Source organism: Sebastes fasciatus, chromosome 3 (assembly GCF_043250625.1).
Source record: "Sebastes fasciatus isolate fSebFas1 chromosome 3, fSebFas1.pri, whole genome shotgun sequence".
Classification (NCBI taxonomy): Eukaryota; Metazoa; Chordata; class Actinopteri; order Perciformes; family Sebastidae; genus Sebastes; species Sebastes fasciatus.
This window is the reverse complement of record NC_133797.1, coordinates 15,419,049-15,438,448: the sequence shown is the minus strand read 5'-3', so window position 1 is coordinate 15,438,448 and position 19,400 is coordinate 15,419,049. Positions and strand designations below refer to the sequence as shown.

The 19,400-nt window shown below is 37.6% G+C and overlaps 1 protein-coding gene across 1 annotated transcript; it reads left to right on the top strand.

The window, feature by feature from the left end:
* Positions 1-2,205: 2,205 nt before the first annotated feature.
* On the top strand, positions 2,206-17,058 carry capn9 (calpain 9). Its single transcript, XM_074629207.1, has 20 exons — positions 2,206-2,549; positions 3,515-3,584; positions 3,676-3,794; positions 4,368-4,501; positions 5,799-5,967; positions 6,086-6,169; positions 6,291-6,376; positions 7,594-7,671; positions 8,275-8,435; positions 8,616-8,773; positions 10,328-10,536; positions 10,854-10,890; positions 10,984-11,064; positions 12,885-12,942; positions 13,474-13,538; positions 13,738-13,806; positions 14,946-15,024; positions 15,891-16,007; positions 16,458-16,516; positions 16,735-17,058. Exons 1-20 carry the CDS (start codon positions 2,343-2,345, stop codon positions 16,759-16,761), a joined length of 2,067 nt encoding a protein of 688 aa, XP_074485308.1. The 5' UTR covers positions 2,206-2,342; the 3' UTR covers positions 16,762-17,058.
* Positions 17,059-19,400: the final 2,342 nt, after the last annotated feature.

Below are 19,400 nucleotides of genomic sequence, written 5' to 3'. Positions count from 1 at the left end.
TGAACTAAACTCCAAGATGACAGAAAAGACTGTCAACCTTTAAATAAGTACGGAAGGGAACTATTGATACAGATCATGTATAACAAAACAAACAAACCGGTATTGCATTATACAAAGTTTTTTGTTATTTAGCCTACCCTCACTGATAGAAACTTATAGAAACAGCTGTCAGTATAACGCAATACAATTCAATAGCACCACAAAATGCTGTCTCCAGAATTATCATACAGTTGAACCAACAGTTTTAAAAAAACAAAATCAAATACTGAACATTATAATCTTCGTGATGGTGGGATTAAAGCAGTGGTGGAAGAAGTATTCAAATGGGAAGTAGTAATATCACACTTTGAAAATACTCTACAAGTAAAAGTCCTTTATTTTCATAAATAACTGTTTTTATTATAGTATAAATGAACAATTGGTCCCCGATATTGTTGGCTTAAACGTGTTAAGTCAGTTTCACTACAATGAGAGTTACAGGGTGAAGAGGGTATTTCTTTCTTTCTTTCTTTCTTTCTTTGTACATTTGTCACCTCAATGCCGAAAATGAGCAAGGGCGCCCACTAGCATTTTTTCTTTTTGTTTGAGAGGGTGACCAGCAACCCCCCAGAAGGTGGCGCCCTTGTCAACCGCCTATATGAACTATGCCTTAAGCCGGCCCTGCTGCATTCAAAACCTTACTGAAGTAAAAGTATGTATCAGCTAAATGTACTTAAAGTATGTCAAAGGAACGTTTCATCCTTCAGTTCGTCACATTTGAATTCAGGACTTTTACTTGTAACAGAGTACTTCTACACTGTAGTATTGCTACCTTTACATAGGTAATAGATCAGAGTGCTTCTTCCACCTCTGCCATCTACTGCCCCCCTCAGGCTGCAGTGCACCTTGTCCAGGTGGATGTAGTTAAAGAGATGGTAGGATGCTGCTCACCTCCTTCAACCAGGATATTCTGTTTCTAATTTAGGTCGATTTAAGGTCACATCCAAAAAGGACACGCACTTTTGTGGATTATTGTATCCAAAACACCTGACAGCAAGCAACACAACCTATACAGTAACTGTGTAAAAACATACTCATGTTAAGCTATGTAAAGAATCCAGTGACTGTGCTGCAGGAATGTCGTAGTCGCCGGAAAGGAGTTTGGCCTGTAGTAGTAGTGAGTGTCAGACTGATGTGGGTGACAGGGTGCAGCAGCGACGACGTTAATGGCACACCCCGACTCTGTCTGCATTAATCAGAGACAGAGAGACAAAGAGAGAGGAGGAAGGGACATGAGGTACACGATATAACACTGTCATCTGTAACCATGGACGGACTATGAGACAATTGGCCCCTGAGCACAGACATGTAAAAGGCCCCTCATCAGTCCTCTATAGGAGGACAACCAGGCTAAAAGAGACATGTTGTGGTGTTTGTTCATCTCTTTGTAATATTTTGTGTCTCCTTGTGGCCGTTTTGTATTTGGTGGTCATTTTGTGTCTCCTTGTGGTCGCTTAGCATCTCTTCGGGGTCATTTGGCATCTCTCTTAGGTCATTTTGTGTCTCTCTGTGGCTGTTTTGTCTCTTTGAAGTCGTTTTGTGTCTCTCTGTGGTCGTTTTGTGTCTCTTTGGGGTTGTTTGGACCTCTGTCTGTGGTTATTTTGCGTCTCTCTGTAGTTCTGTGTCTCTTTGGGGTCGTTTTGCATCTCTCTGTAGTCGCTTTGTGTCTCTTTGGGGTCATTTTGTGTCTTTTTGGGGTCGTCTGGCCTCTATCTGTCATTTTGCGTCTCTCTTTGTGGTCATTTTGCTTCCCAACATTTGCCCCCAAAAATTCCATAAATATCTGCCATACTTTGCAAAATGTAAAGTTGACATTATTATGTAGCATTGGCTCCTACCCTGGAGGTTAGGTCCACAAGATTCAAATCATGAATGAATGAATATGCTCAAGTTCAGATATACTGTATACACTACACAGTACAGACAGTAGTATAAATATGAATACACTGTAGGTCAATAGCAACAACACATCTGCGGTCCTTTAAGTGTCCCAAATCTCAATCTTTATTTACCTGTTGCCAAACCATCAGGAATGAATTCTTACATTTTTCTGCAGGCCGAGCCCAAAGACAGAGCGAGATAAGAGACTGGAGAGACAGAGAGAGAGTGTGAGCAGGGGCGAGGTTCACTGCCACAGGAGGACAAACCAGTTTCTCTCCGGAGGGTGTGTTCCTGACAGCCCTACCAACCTGACAGGCTGCATCAAACACACCCACACACAGAGCAAGGACTCCCTAAATCACACACCACCTCACGTCTCCTTCTTCCTCCACTCACTGAGCCTTTTCTTCCTGAAGAAGAAGATGCCTCTCCAGTCCACTCTGTCGGGCGGGGGCACCAGGCCCGACAAGGCCGTGGATACGCAGTCGAGTGGGAAGTCCTATGAGGAGCTGAGGCACGAATGTCTGCAGAAGGGGGTCCTGTTTGAGGATGAAGACTTCCCTGCTGCCGACTCCTCGCTGTACTACAGCCAGAGTGTTCCTGTAAATATTGAATGGAAGAGGCCCAAGGTATGTAGGCACACATAACACTTTTAGATGTCAAGTTTTAGGGGGTGATGCTCCGGTGAAAGCTGCATCCAGACAAATGAGGGCCAGAGATGTCTTGAAATCTGTTCAATTTAGCAAATTTGTTTCTTTAATTTAGTTTTTGAGATGTTGAATGAATGAAATGTTGTGGTTTCTGGGTGAACCGTTTGTCTGCTGAGAGTTTTTTATGATGTGTCAACACTTGCTTTGATTAATATAAAACTCTGGTTCAGTCCAACCTGAATAAATGAAAACTGTCTGTAGCAGTTGACCAAATGAGTGTTTTGCTTGGCAGATAATCAGTAAAGACTGATATCATGGCTTTCAATAAATGAAGTGCAAGTTTATTCGAAGTTGGTTTTATTGCTTTTAATACAAAAAAAGCAATCCAGTCATAGCTGCAAAACCAGTTCTGCAAGAAAACAGTGTAAATAGTGCCAAGTGCATGGGCAGTTAAACACTTAGACTTTATCCCCACACGCCTCAACTTTATCTGCAGTAAAACAGATCTAATACAGTCTAATGCAGCTGCTCAGAAGTCAAGCACAGACGTTTGATTTGGTTGGCTTTAGCTGATCAGCTTTAGATTAAGACATTTGTGGAAGCTTTCTTGATTTTCTTTTTCTTTTTTAGCACTGTCTCTTATGTCAATCTACATTTAAAATGAGTGTGTTTTAGCTCAATTCCAGTATTTCTACCTGTTAACACACACTGACCTGAGTAAACCGGGGAAAACTCACCACTCGTGTTTGTTAAAGTGAATACACATTTCTCTCTTGGGCGTTCCTTCAGAGTAAATGCTTCAGCTGCCTTCAGCTGGCGTGGCTTTCAGGTCAATTAATATGCCTGGAATGTGAACACACCTGTTAAAGGCACCTGTGTCACCTCTCAACTGTCTTTTTTTCTTCTTAAATAAACCAACCTGTTCTCTTCCTGTTTCTCTACAGGAGATCTGCGCCAACCCAAAGTTCATCGTCGGCAGTGCAGACAGGACAGACATTTGCCAAGGACAGCTCGGTTGGTACTCAAGTTGTCTGCATGCGTCTTTTCATATACACATACAGTATTTCACTCATTTACCCATGATGCACCTGTTTTGTCATCACAGGGGACTGCTGGCTCCTGGCAGCCATCGCATCCTTGACCCTCAAAAAAGAAGCCCTGGCCCGAGTCGTCCCCCACGACCAGGACTTTGACCGCAGATACGCCGGCATCTTTCACTTCCAGGTATGCCGCCGGCTGATTGGCTGCAGACTGATGAGGCGGAGATGGTTTGACTGAGTGTCATGTGGTCCTTTTCAAACGTTTCAGTCTCTGTCAGGAAGAAAATCATAAAACTTTACCTTGAAAAAGACACAAATAAATGACAGATTAATGCAGAATGGATGGGAATAAATATGTTGCAACTACATGAGGAAGCAGCTCAAGCATAAACATTTAATGTTCAAAGCTCCTTTAATAAAATAAATTATCCATCCATCCCTTAGCGCTACTTAGTTATCATTTCCAGGATGACAAGAGTCTACAGTATCGCCGCTGGTACACAAATCAAATTATCCCACCTGATTATTTTAAAACAATTATAAAAACTGATGTGACAAGTTAGGTCAAGAAACCGTAGTCTTACACACTGGATATATATATACTATATATATATATCTAAAAACTAGATAGATGTTTTAATGAATTGAAGTGTAACTAAACAAACCTCCCGGATCCTCTGAATGTTAAAGATAATAAATAATGAGCAGCGGATGAACAACAAAGTGTTACGTGACACACTCTCTGTTTGTCCTTCAGTTCTGGAATCACAACAGATGGCTGGACGTGGTGGTGGACGACAGGCTGCCGTCGGTGAGAGACAAACTCATCATGCTTCACTCCGCCTCCAACGACGAGTTCTGGAGCGCCCTGCTGGAGAAAGCCTACGCCAAGTAAGAACATCCTTTATCAGTGACAGACGACAAACATAAAACACTCACATCACACTATACCTGCATTTTATCATATCTGCCTAAATGTGATGAAAACTGTGAAACTCTGCTCGCTGTTCTGTTCATTACATCCACAATAATTAAGTTTTGGACAGAACAAACTGATGCCGTTCTTAGCACCTTCATCAATAGTGGAGTTCAATGAAAGGAGCATTGAAGTAAATAGGGTTCATCCTCTGGGGAGCACAAAAGTTCTCTTACATTTCATTGGATTTGTGCTCTGTTAGATGAAGTTTGTCCTGAGGATGGATCTTGAGGAAAGGTCATAGAGTGTATAAATTTGAAAAAGGTTCCTCCTCTGGGAGCACAATCCATAGACTGTATGTAAGAAGTGGATGTAGTCACCGTGACATCACCCATTGGTTTGTGGACTGCCGTTTTGAAGCCTTGAATTCCACATTTTGGCCATCGCCATCTCAGTTTTTGCAACCAGAAGTGACACAAGAGGGTGGAGTTAAAATACAACTGAATGCTGAATAAGACATTGTTAGGCGACCAAAAATGTTATAATTAACTTTAATGAACAGAAAACACACTGTGAAAGGGTTAACGTTGTAATACAAAAACACCCTAAAGCATCCCCTGCTTTATGGTCTATCTGACTCTAAATGGGATCATCATTTACGAAATGAACATCATGCTGTATTGAAGAAGACTTGAAACTATCGACTGAGACCATAAACTCATGTTTACAACGTTTACTGAGGTAATAAATCAAGTGAGAAGTAGGGTCATTTTCTCAAACTCTTTTATACAATCAGACTTCTTTTTGCAACCAGAGGAGTCGCTCCCTGCTGACTATTAGAAAGAAGTTTAAAGCACTTCTGCATTGGCTTCACTTCTCAGACCTGGAGTTGCCCACTGCTCAGTAAATGTCATGATGTTAGAGTTTTACTCAATCAGTTAAATCAGTCAATTGGTCCACCACTTTGTTCCAGACAGAAATATAAACAACTATCAGACATATTAAGATGTACAGATGTTCATGGTCTCCATGAATGTCCATAGACTTTGGTAATGTAGTGTCGACTCTTTGGCCTGATAGTGGGTACTATGGGGTCACCAAAAAGGTCAAAATGTATCCCCTGGGGAACATAAACATCCATGGCAAGACCATAATCCTACAACTTTTAAAATGTGACAGCTTTTTTAAATACAAGTAAATCTTTAAGTCTGGCCTTTGGCTATATATCACTTTGTTAAAAATGCTTTAACCACTGTGTTGTGTTTATTTTAGAATGCACGGCAGCTACGAGTCCCTGAAGGGCGGCAGCACGATGGAGGCCATGGAGGATTTTACCGGCGGTGTCGGTGAAAATTACGAAACCAAGAAAGCTCCAGACAACCTGTTCTCAATCATGAAGAAGGCCCTGGACAGAGGCTCCATGATGGGATGCTCCATTGATGTAAAGACTCTTATTTACACCATTTCATTATTGTTACTTCCACCCCTCATATAAGAAGTTTAGTACTCCAGCCGAGCTCTTCTGTTTTAAACACCTGGGTGTTTTGGTTTTTCTCCAGATCTCCAGCTCTGCAGAGTCTGAGGCCAAGACGACCACCGGCCTGGTGAAGGGACATGCCTACTCCATCACAGGCGTGGAGGAGGTAAGACTGGTTTTACGTATTTATGACTGGAATCAGTATCAGCACTGCAGACCTGTTGATAGTGATGAGGGAATACAACAATGATAAGAATAAATAAATTAACTCTATGTCAAATTTTCAGGTGAACGTCAGGGGTAAGAAGGTCCAGCTGATCCGGGTCAGAAACCCCTGGGGTCAGGTCGAGTGGAACGGCCCCTGGAGTGACAAGTAAGCATGAAGGACAATACTACTTTATCTTAACTTACAAAATCCATGAAAAAAACACATACACATGGAAGGATTATGAGGCCGTTGGGAACGGACATGCAAAAGACCCATCATCCCTCCTTTATAGGAGCAAGACATCCAGGCTAAGAGAGACACAAAATGACTGTGGTTGTTCATCTCTCCTTACTCCTTTTTGTAGTCGAATTGTGTCTCCCTTTGTCGTTTTGCATCCTTGTTGTCATTTTGCATCTCCTTGTAAAAGTTTTGTGTCTCCCTGTAGTTGTTGTGGGTTTTTCCTTAGTATTTTTAGATTATTTTTTAGGCTTTTTAATGCCTTTATTTGACAGTGATAGTGGAGAAAGACGGTGCATTTGTGCCCATGTGGTATGCGCTCTAACCACTCAGCTATCAGGTCGCCCCTCTCTGTAGTCATTTTACATCTTTTTGAAGTTGTTTTATGTCTTTCTGTAGTCATTGTGTGTCCCTTTGAAGTCATTTTGTGTCTCTCTGTAGTGGTTTTGTGTATCTTTGTAGTCATTTTTTCTTTAGTTTTTCATCTCTGTGGTCGTTTTGTGTCTCTCTTTGCTTTTTTGCATCCTTGTATTAGATTTTGCATCTCTTTGCATCCCTTTGTGTGTCTCTTCAGTCATGTTGCATCGCTGTGGTTGTTTTACATCTCTTTGTGGGCGTTTTACATCTGTAGTTATTTTGGATCTGTGTATCATGAATTATTCAATTAAATCTGGAAAACTAAAATAAGAATTAACTTTTTGTAGACATCAAAAAAGGAAAATGAGTGTAAATGAGTGTTTTCCTGTTTTCATCTTAAGCATCATTCACCAGAGTCAAAGGAAATATTTTAAAGCACACTTTAAATTGAAAATTAAGGTACATTTTCAGGAATCCCTAATTTATTTTACAAGTCATAAAAAGCATCTTCATTAGTAATTTAATACCTATAAGATTACTGTATTAGGGTATTATTGCATGACTTAAGCTGAGAAAGTAAAATGACCAACCCTGGATATTTTTCCAAAACGTAACCTCATCATGTTTCTGTTCGTGACACCCTGAGTTCTTTATCACACCATCAAAACTACTTTTCCTCGTTAATCTGAAGCCTTTTACTGTAAAATCTCACACTTGATGTGTTTTTGTTTTTCCTTGAAAGTAAAGTTAAGGTTGTAACTGGTTGTTTTGTCTCGTGTCTGTTTCAGGTCCAGAGAGTGGAATTATGTTGACACAGCAGAAAAAAATCGTATCCTGCAGAATTCAACAGAGGACGGTGAATTCTGGTGAGTTGGCGTGATGAATTTGGTCCAAACTAAAGATTAATAAATCTATTTAATTGTATACAACTTTGTCTTAGTGTTAGGATTGTACATTTAATATACTGTATGTATGCAGGGATGTAGTAGACAGAATAATCACTGTAAAAAGAGTCAGCAATATAATGTGCCCAAACCTCTCATGTCAGGGGAAAACACAGGGAAAAAAGTATATAATCTCAGGCCATGAGTCTTTAAATTTAATGTTAATGAGCGGGTTTTAAGCATTTTGTGCTGTACTCTTAAATCTACAGTAATATGATTTTACTATTACTATTAAAATTAAATCATTATTTTTGTATTTTACTTGCCAGTAAATATCTTTTTCTAATAGGAACAGTGACTCCATCCAGGCTCCCAAACTTTACTGCAGGAGGCCATGAATTATTTAAGGACCTTATGAACACATTCAAATCTGCTTTATTCTGTTGTCTTTTGAACATTATACTTTATAAATAAACTTTATAATTAAACTGTGTTGCGATGTGTTTTGAGCACATACTGTAGGTGACAAAGATGAACTCTTGTGACTTCACTGTATTTTGAGATGACATTGATTGTGTTGTCCAGGATGGAGTTTGATGACTTCAAGAGGAACTACGACAAGGTGGAGATCTGCAACATGACCCCTGACTCCCTGACCGACAACACGAAGCGCCACTGGGAGGTCAACATGTTTGAAGGAAACTGGATCCGCGGCTCCACTGCTGGAGGCTGCAGGAACTTCATCGGTGAGACCACCAGATCTGAGAATGACCTGAGAAAGAAACCAATAAAAATTCAGCTACACTTTACAACAGAATAAATTAGTTTTGATGGCAACATTTCATCTTTAGTTTTTTCCAAATTTGATTTGTTGGCTTTTGGCATTAAACTATTGCCTACTAAATCTCTGCATCTTCAATCCGCAGACACATTTTGGACCAACCCGCAGTTCAAGCTGCAGCTGGAGGACGCTGATGATGATGACGACGTGTGCAGCGTGATGATTGCTCTGATGCAGAAGAACAGACGAAAGCTGAGGAAGGAAGGCATGGACTTGGAGACCATCGGCTTCGCACTGTACGAGGTCAGAAAGAAACCGAATGCATTCAAGCCTCAGACTCCTGCTTGAAGTCTTTTTCTTTTGATAGTGTAATTTTTTCTTTTATAAAGTGACTTGCAACAAGGTTTAAAATCTACATTTAAGTGTTTCCTGGCAGTGAAAGTGCAGTAACTCATCCTGATAACATTTGGGCCAGGACTCCATGTTGTTCGTTAAATATTTCTATTCCTTTAACTATACTAAAATGGACTAATTTCAAATATAAGGCATAATATACAATTTTTTTTATAGAATACACTGTCTAAATAAAAGTACTGTAAAAGAAATAAATTTTTGTGTCAAAAAATATACATATTTTAAGTACACATTGAGTGGATGGTATAATTGTATGGGTATAGGTATCTTGTAATTAACATACTTGATACATTGGAGAGCCTGTGAAAACAGTGAGGTTAATTTCTTATCATATGTTTAATGCTATTTTTTTACTGCAATAATGCTGATTAATTAAGAAATACACTAAAAGATCTAATTGCTCATATTATTATAATTATGTAGTTATTTAAGCTATATTTTTTCAGGAAGTCTCCCTGAGATCAGTTGACATATAAGATGGTATCATCAGCATAGAACCAGACATTGCAGTTGGAAAATGATTATTGATCATGTTAGAGAAAAAAAGCAATGGGCTTAATATTGATCCTTGTGGAACACCTTTATCATAGAGTTTATTTGAAGCCATGTGCAACAATAGTTGTTAGCAGAATCATGAAAAAACAACTCATTTAACAAAAATGTTTGATCGACTGATTAAGAAGCAGTAAGAGCAACTTGGCTAAAAAGAGGAACATTTGTAAATAGTTCATATTTTGTGTTATCTAATTTGCTGTTAACTATGTCTTTGTTTCTATAAGAGAATATTAATGAGGCCCTATAACAAGTTGTATTAATGCACAAACTATATGTCTGGAATCTATAACTTCAGCAGGCAATTTCAAGAAATAGACAGAGCAGCAAAAAACAAAATCCTTGGACAAATCTACAAAAAGTGTGCTCCAGCATTGCTGTGGTCCACTGAATATATGAATATATGTACCTGTAGTATTTATGGTAAAAATGACTAGGCCTTTAATAAAATTAAATAAAAATGTAGCTTTGGTCAGAATAATCACACAACTTCTACATTTAAAATTCACCTACAACCTCACCACAAGGTCAATTTAGTAGCTGTTCTCGGAGCTTTTGATCATATCACTTGATCTTCATCAGCAGATGGAGTTGTAGGAGAATGAGAAGGAAACATGGAAACGTCTTTAAAATGCTTTAAAATCTACAATTGCGTGACAACTGAACAAAGTCCATCTGCTGATGGAGATCATTTGATATGATTGAAAGCTCCAGAGCAGCTACAAAATAGACCTTGAGGGTACATTGTTTTGTCAGTCAATTATCTGGCCTTGTTCTTCTGCCACACTCCCCTACCTTTACCAATCATATTACTAATATGTGTACTTATGTGTTAATTCATTTTGTCCAGTTAGAACAAGCTAAATTAACCTCCTGTCTCTGTCCGTTCAGGCCCCAGAAGAAGAGGACCAGCTGGGCAAAGATTTCTTCCGCTACAATGCGTCCAAGGCTCGCAGCAGGACCTACATCAACATGCGGGAGATATCGGAGCGCTTCACACTGCCTCCTGGCAAATACCTGCTGGTCCCCACCACCTTCCAGCCCCACCACGAGGCCGACTTCATCATCAGGGTTTTCTCTGAGAAGAAGACCGGAGCTCTGTGAGTGTTCATAACATAGAAGAACAAAAATCAAAAACAAAAACAAAATGTCAATGCTATTTAAAACCCTAGTGAGAAACTACAAGACCATAACTGAATTTGAGGAATAAAGTCAAAGTCTTTTTTGGTCACATTTTATCTCTTCTGCTAAATCCTTCATAAATCTTTTTGTAAATCGAATGCATAATCAAATTAGCCCAAACATATCTTTAATGGAGAGTTTCAGTGGCTTAAAAACAAAGCATTAAAAAATATCCAATCTGCAATCACTGACTTCTCTTTGAGTCTTTATCACAACTTGTGTTTATGTCCCACAGAGAGATGGGGAGCACCGTTGACGCTGACCTGCCAGATGTAAGTAGATCACCCAGGAACTGATAATCAATCTCCCATTCAGTCCATCAACCAGTCCTGTGTGCTGTACTGATGCTGTGTTGTTTCCTCCAGCCGGCCCCGCCCTCCGCCCCAGAGGAGGAGACAGATGAGGAGAAAGGCCTGAGGAGGCTGTTTGACCAGCTGGCTGGAGACGTAAGAAAACATCACACAACATCAATAGTGTTACACAGAATATTACAATTGTAAATATAGAGGTCTACTGGATCACATGACCTGGGCCTGAGGGGTCTCTGGAGTTTTACCTTCTCATCCCAGTGAATGTCATAAGGTTAGTGTTTTGATCACCGGCTCCTCCGGTTCGCATGTCAAAGTGTCCTTGAGCAGCCCAGTTGCACAGCAGTTTGTGAAATAGTCACAAAATTTAATGTATTAATTTGTGTACATAGACAAGAATTTAATTTTTTTTCGTGATGGTCAGCACGAAATCAATTCGTCCACGTAATTGTGAAGTGGGAAGTATAGAGAGCGGTGAACGCCGCGTAGGGAGGAGGTCGGGTGATGGGTGGGTCAAAAAACACCAGACTTTTGTCCATGAGACTGGTGTTTGTGTCCCCTGTGAAACTAGAAGTCAAAGTTGATGTATTTGTCACGTAACTTCCGTACTTAAGTTCCGGTGTTATTTAAACCCAAACCGCGATCTTTTCCTAAACCTAACTAAGTAGTTTTGTTGCCTAAGTCTGACCAAGTCCATCTATTACTAAACCTAACTAAGTAGTTTTATTTGAAAAGACTGGATGGGAAATTGACACATGCATCATGTGTTGCTGGACTTTCGGGAAGAAGCACGAAAAATATGTTGTTGAAAGTCGTGCTGAGCATCACGAAAAAAAGGGAAATTCGTGTCTATGTACATGAATCAAATAGATTAAATTTTGTGACTATTTCACGAACTGCCGTGAGGCTGTGTTGTCTTAAGCGAGACACTGAACCCCAAGTTGCTCCCAATGGACAGGCCAGTGCCTTGCATGGCGGCTCCGCCACCATTGGTGGCTTTGTCTGGAAAAGTAGAAAAGCACTATATAAATGTAGTCCATTTACCATTTGGTCGGTCCCAGTCAACTTAACAACTTTGTCGTCAGATTTGGCAACTTTTAAGACCCATTTTATCACTATACCCTTAAATCTTTTATTTTCTCCACTGGAATCTTTTCAGCTTTCTTGGCAGTATTGCAATTTTGAATAACAATTAACGTGCATTAATGTCCACAATTATGAAGCCAGGACAGTTGCTTTAAATTTTGGCATTGAAAATAAAATATGTCTTTGTAAACAAGACCTGAACTGAAAAATCAAACACAGGCATTACAAATAATTTTAATCTTTTTCTTTTTTCTTTTTTTGCATTCTGATGTGTTTTATGCAAGATAGCATAAACATATGGATAGGCGTATACAGTTTCAACTTTCCGTCACCATTATGGCTTGAAGGTGGCAAGAAACATTTTACTTTCAATGCCAGAATTAAAATCACTGTCCTGGCTCAGTACAAAACCACCTTTTACATTTGCAGATTGAGTGCCACTTATTCTTTATTATAGCAATGAATGGAATGGCTCTGTTTAATGTGGACAGTGTTTGTTGTCACAAATCCACAGAGAACTCTCTCCAAATCTGCAGCATTATGGAGCTTTTTAGCTTATTTTAGCTCATTGTTTTGGTTCATTCTGGTTCAATCTCAGTGTTTTCTGATAAACTCATTGTACACTACCTGCAAACAGCAGACAGATACAGTTAGAGACTAGCTGGTGAACATAGTGGAGCATTTAGCAGCTAAAGAGCCAGATATTTCCCCCAGGAGTTGGGGTTGGAGCCCAAAAACAGAGCTAAAAGAGAAAGAATAATATATTACATTCATCTGTCGGCCAGAAACACAACTCCTAATGAACAATAATGTTGCTTACTGTTTATTGGATATGTAATTATTAAAGTTTTCCCACTCTGGTTTGTCTACAGGATGCGGCGATCTCTGTGGTAGAGCTCCAGCAGATGCTGAACGGCGTTCTCAGCAGACGTAAGTGAATTAAGTATTTTGACAGCTTTTTGTAAATTATTCACTTTAGTTTCATTTGTTTTTTTGTCATTATGATTTGATTTGAAGAAAAAGATATATATTAAATATTTTACATCATATTATGTTTTGTGATTTTCTATCTAACAATCCACAAACTTAACAGTCTGTGAAAGAAAAAACTGCTCTTTGGTTTTATTAGGGGTCACAAGTAGACATTATTGAATTTTATGACAAGACAAAAATGTTGGGAACCAATGTTGTAAAGCAATCCAAAAGTTTTCCCTTCAAATGCAACCCTTTGTGTCTTCATGTAAAAGGCACAGCAGAAGCTTGTTGTCTTCTCTATCAATTTATGCTCTAATATATAGCAAAATACGTGCGGCAATAATTTGATGCCAAAATACTGCATGTGGCACCTTTAATCTTACAATATGTGTGCATTTTCCCTACATTTCTTTCTATGTTTTATCGTTTTAGTAATGCAAATTAATGAACAGCTGTTCAACTTTTTCAAATCTATTTTGTTTTCAGGTAAAGAGATCAAGTTTGACGGCCTGAGTCTGAGCACCTGCAACAGTATCATCAACCTGATGGATGTATCCTTCCACATTACTCACTGACTCGTTTCAAACTTTTGATTTCAGGCTACATAAGTAAACATTAATCCTGTGAAAATAAGATTTAAAAAAAACACAACACAACTTAGATTGGAGACTAAAGGAGAAAAGAGCAGTATGATTTTGATGATTACCACAATGTTTCTTTTTTAAAGTTTTTTCCTTGACAGTAAACCAGGTGGACAACACAGGGAAGCTGGAGTTCCAAGAGTTTAAGGTCTTCTGGGAAAAGATGAAGAAGTGGATCGTACGTATTGATTTATGTGTTTAAAACTGTGAATCAGATGAGGAAGAAGCACTCAAATCATTTACTCAAGTAAAGCAGTAATACTAGTTTAAAAATACTGATGCTCCTGCATCAAAATGTTTACTAAAGGTACAAAAGCATTGGCATAAAAATATACTTAAAGTACCACCTCATTATGCAGAATTACCCATTTCAGAATAATATATATTATATTATATTATTGGATTATAATTATTGATGCATTAATGTGTTCATCACTTTAATGTTGAAGCTGGTAAAGGTGGAGCTAATATATATTGTATATATATTACTTTATTTACTACTGGGTAATAACATCAAAATATATTAGTTGATTTATATTATGTATTAATAATCTAAATCTGCAAAATAACTAAAGCTGTCAGACAAATGTAACGCAGTCAAAAGTACAATATTTCCCTCTGAGATGTAGTGGACTAGAAGTATAACGTAGAATAAAATGGAAATGCTCAAGTAAAGTACAAGTACCTCAATATTGCACCTAAGTACTGTACTTGAGTAAATGTACTTAGTTATTTCCACCACTTGCCGTGTTAAAGAGTAACTTAAGTTTCGAATGGTGTCTGAACCTCCAGTGGTTGAAACTGTCACCTGCAGCAGTGATGTCACAGTGTACTCGGTACACTGTGACATCACTGTTGGGTGTGGTCAGAAGAGGTCAATGAGATTGATGTTGAGTAACTCTTAAATATGAATTACATATGTGCTCACCATGTATGCTTTCGGCGTTCAGAATGGCAAATCAAATTTCAATAATTGAATCCAAAAAATCAAATCCTTTTTTCTTTTTTTTTTTTTTAATTAAAGAATTTAGAGCCATTGTCTCAGTAATGGTGCTTTAATCGGTCCTGTTATAATATTTTAGTTAATTTACATTTTGTATTAATAATCTAAATCTGCGAAGTAATAGTGGAGTAAATAATGTAGCATGAAATGGAAATACTCAAGTAAAGTACAAGTACCTCAGAATTGTTCTTAAGTACACAGTACTGGAGTAAATGTTACTTTCCTTTATTTACTGCTGTAAATCAGCTCTGGTAGTGGAAGTTTTGCGGTTCTTTGTGCTTCAGGTTGTTAAAGATGAACTTCTGTTGTTGCAGATGCTCTTCTTGTCCTACGACACCGACCGCTCCGGGAAGATGTCGTCCTACGAGCTTCGTAGCGCTCTCAAAGCTGCAGGTGAGAGTCGACTACTAACACACTTTATTTTTCTGACCATTTTTTACTTTAATATTTTCATTTGAAATTGTTATTTTATATTTCTTGGCAAACTTTTCTTATTAGACCATTTTCATGTTTTAGTGCAACATGTTTTGTTTATATATGTCTAACTCAAGGTCCACTTACTAGCTTTTTCATGGTCATCCTCGGTGGATAGAGCTTCCTCATTTGTCATGGAGACTTTGAGAAACCTTTGTCCATTAGGGAAGACCATGTGATGTAGTTAAAAGCTCTGGTAAAGACCAGTAAATGAACTTTGAGTTAAGTTCTTTTTGTTAAGTGAAATGTTACTTTTTAAAATTCAAAACTGAACTTTCTTGGAGATAATACAAGATATTGTATACTCAATATTGAATATAATAGAAATGTGAAACACGGTAGTAATACTTGTAATAGGCTATATTATAGAATTCACCCATTATTGCCACATTATTATATACTGTAAAACAAATTTCCCATATATTTTCCATATATTTAAGATGTTATCTGAAAACAAGAAAAAAGATAGTATATTTACATGTTCTGTGAAATCAATGTGTAATACTCGCATGTTTTTTAATTATATATTTTTAAATATTTTTAAATATATGTTTGTTTCACTAGATTTACATGTGATTGCAAAGCAGTTAAATCTTCTTTTATTATAATTTAAATGACTTTATAGTAGAGGTATTTGTTCTAGTATTAATATTATTAGTAAAAGTGATAAAAGTATATAGTGGTAGTAGCAGCAGTAGCACTACAGCCAATAGAGATGGTAGTCTTTAGGTTGTGGGATTAATTTAGTGTTTGTGTGTAAATCTTGTGTGTTTGTTCCCATGAAGGTATGCAGCTGAACAACCGGCTCCTGCAGCTTTTGGGCTTGAGGTTTGCTGACGACAACTACGACATTGACTTTGATGATTACCTCACCTGCATCGTCCGTCTGGAGAACATGTTCAGTACGTTAAAATAAAATAACTACATTAATGCCTCAAAATGATCATAGTGAAGATCTATTGATGTTAAGGTTATTAAAGTTTGTATTTATTTAAGACCCTCCACATTGCTTTTAACCAACAAGAGTTAAGTACTTCTGCAATAGTTTAATGAAATGTTAATTTCAGATAACAATAAGCCTTTATTTATATCCAGAGGTGTGAAGCAGCACAAGGACAGAAATAAGTACAGATACATAAAGAAGAAATAAAGATAAAATCTATACAAGAGCAATTCAATTCAAATTAACATGTTCAGTACATATAAAAGAGGAAGAAATTTGAAATAAAATCCTCCACTAGGTTCACAATAACTACATGAATGCCTTTAAACGATCAAAGTGAAGATTTATTGGTGTTAAAATCAGCTTTAAGAGATTTATTGAGCTAACTTAAACTCTTCCTGTTGACCAGGAGCTTTCCAGGCTCTGGACCAATTCAAGAGGGGACGAGTGAGGATGAACATCATGCAGGTAAAAACCACATCCATGGAACACCACGCCCTTTAATCTCTGCAAATGATACTGATATGTTTGTTTTACCACACCTGTTAAACCAGCTGGATGGGATTTATCCTGTGATTGTCTTTCTGATCACAAGTTTTGCTTCTTTTCTCTCTTAACACTTGACTAGATATTTTAATATTCTGGGACTTGATTTGAATGCAGTTTATTCTCTCTTCACCTCACAGTTCCTGATGCTGTCGATGAACGTCTGAGGAGATGCTGAGAGCAAACAGAAGCCACCCGAAGAACAAAACGTGTGCAGTGTGTGTTGAATATCCAGGCTGTAATGGTGCATTTTCTTTTTCATGTTTCAAATTCAAAAAATTTTTTTTTTTTGGACTTATGATAACATATGATACCATCGGCACTAAAGTGTCGGAACGGTGGGATCAAATGTTAAAATTTGCTGACTCATGCTTTTGGACAAAACATTGTTTTATTTTCTCTCTGTATGAAGTGGAAATAAATTTTGAATAAAACGACCGGCTTTGATGTGGGGACAAATGTTACTTAACTTTTGTTTGTGATTAATCAATCAGTTCTTTTGTGACTACATATGTTGTCTTAACAACAACAACAACTAGACAGTCAGCCAGTTCCACGCAGCAATCCTTTTAACAGGATGGGCAGTTAAAGAGAACCTATTGTGCTTTTGTGCTTTTTCTCTTTCCTTTAGTGTGTTATGTAGTTTCTTGTGCATGTAAAGGTCTGCAAAGTTACAAAGTCCAAAGTCCACACCAAAGGGAGTTACTCTCCCCCACTGAAACACTGCTCCTGAACTGTCTGAAACACCTTGATTGAGGTCCCACCTTTTCTTCCGTAATGTGGTGATGTCACCAAGTAAGACACTTTACCTAGCGTCTAGTTTCGCACACCCTCAAACAAAGCTAGTTAGAGCGGAGCTGGAGCGGAGTCTGAAGAGTTTGGTTCGGTTGACTAATCACAACAGACTGGGCCAGCTGACCAATCAGAGCAGACTGGGATTTTTTTGGGGGGTGAAGCGTGTTTTGAACATCAAAGCATGTAAAAGTAGTAATACCAGTTACAAGTAAAAGTCCTGAATTCAAATTTTTACTTGAGTAGAAGTACTAGCAGCAAAATTAAAATACCAAAAGTAAAAGTAGTCATTATGCAGAATGACCCATTTCAGAATCATATATATAATATTACGGGATTATTATTAGCGATGCATTAATGTGTTTATCAGTTTAATGTTGCAGCTGGTAAAGGTGGGGCTCATTTTAATTACTTTATATACTGCTGGGTATCTTAACCTGTAATAATACATCATCATTTATTAGTTGATTATATTTTGTATTATAATCTGAACCTGCAAAGGAACTAAATCAAATAAATGTAGTGGAGTAAAACATACACTATATTTCCCTCTGAAATGTAGTGGAGTAGAAGTATAAAGAAGCATAAAATGGAAATACTCAAGTAAAGTATTTACTGTACTTAAGTACAGTACTTGAATACATGTACTTAGTTGCATTCCACCACTGTTGCATGGCATGACATTCATTCGTTATTGTTTTCTTAAATTGCAGCTGGGTTTGTTTTGATAAAGCAGATGATAATAGAACATAAAAAGGAAAATAATCTTTATGCAGGAGGATCAGTGTAAAAACTGTGTAGATTACAGATTATAGAGTGGGTGCAGGTTCTGTTTCAGAAGAATGAAAGAATGAAGACTGAACTGGAAAAACTGGATCTGAAACATTTCACAGCCGCTAATGTTAAGAGTGAGATGGAAAAACACCAGAGGGAACTTATTGATGATGGATGGAAAATTCTTTCTCAGTAGACAATTTATTTACAACCAGGTTTTACTAATGACATCAACGATGCCTCTGTAGAGCCGATGGTATTCAGACATTGTTCATTTTTTACACCTGTGCTTTTCCTACTGTGACATGTGAAAACATCTTGTAGGAAAAAGGCTTGTTGTGTACAGTGACCTCCCAGTATCTATACAGAGCAAACAGTCAATACACATGGAAGCTTCATTGTATTTTGATTAGAGTTCAAGTTTGTTTCTGTCATATTCACATGCAGTTACAGTGAAGCAGTCGTTAGTAATGACATTCTTAGATCTTAGGCTCCCGCCAACAATGCTCATTAAACATGAATAAAACAGTCACGTATGCCGAGGTCCAATCTAATTTAGAATCAAAGACATAAAATAGTGCCACAGCTAAAATATAGGACTATAATATACAATATAAAATAAAATATAATACTGTGGAAGACTGGTGCACCGACATCAACAATAACAGACATCAATAACAAAATACAACATTACTATAGACCTATTCACTGCAGGTTGTGCAGTAATGTAGTAAATGTATGTGATATACATGTAATGAGAACAGGTTGTAGACAGTTATGCACACAAATATACGGTGAAGGACAAAAAGCTTGTAAGCAGGTAGTCAAATTAATATATATATATACCGTACAGGTATAAACAGGAAATAAAATAAATATATATTCCGTGATATGTACAAGTATAAATAGGTAGTAAAATAAATATACATTCTGTGATATGTAAAGGTATAAACAGGTAGTAAAATAAATATACATCATTCTGTGTTTTTGCAGGTATAAAGAGGTAGTAAAATAAATATATAATGTGTGATGTGTACAGGTATCAGTTGATAATACATACACAGTGATATGTACACACATACACACACACACACACACACACATATATATATATACACTACACAGCTTTTACACTGATCCTCCTGCATAAAAATTATTTTCATTTTTATGTTCTATTATCATCTGCTTCATCAAAACAAACTGTACGGTGACCGTCTCTCGGCTGCAACATCAAGAAAAC

What these genes read in the sequence shown, in the direction of transcription:
- capn9 (XM_074629207.1), top strand. Translation starts at nt 2,343, where the DNA reads ATGCCTCTCCAGTCCACTCTGTCGGGCGGGGGCACCAGGCCCGACAAG. An exon ending in CCGGCATCTTTCACTTCCAG is followed by an intron (nt 3,795 to 4,367) that starts GTATGCCGCCGG and finishes TTTGTCCTTCAG; the next exon opens with TTCTGGAATCACAACAGATG. An exon ending in CCGTCTGGAGAACATGTTCA is followed by an intron (nt 16,008 to 16,457) that starts GTACGTTAAAAT and finishes CCTGTTGACCAG; the next exon opens with GAGCTTTCCAGGCTCTGGAC.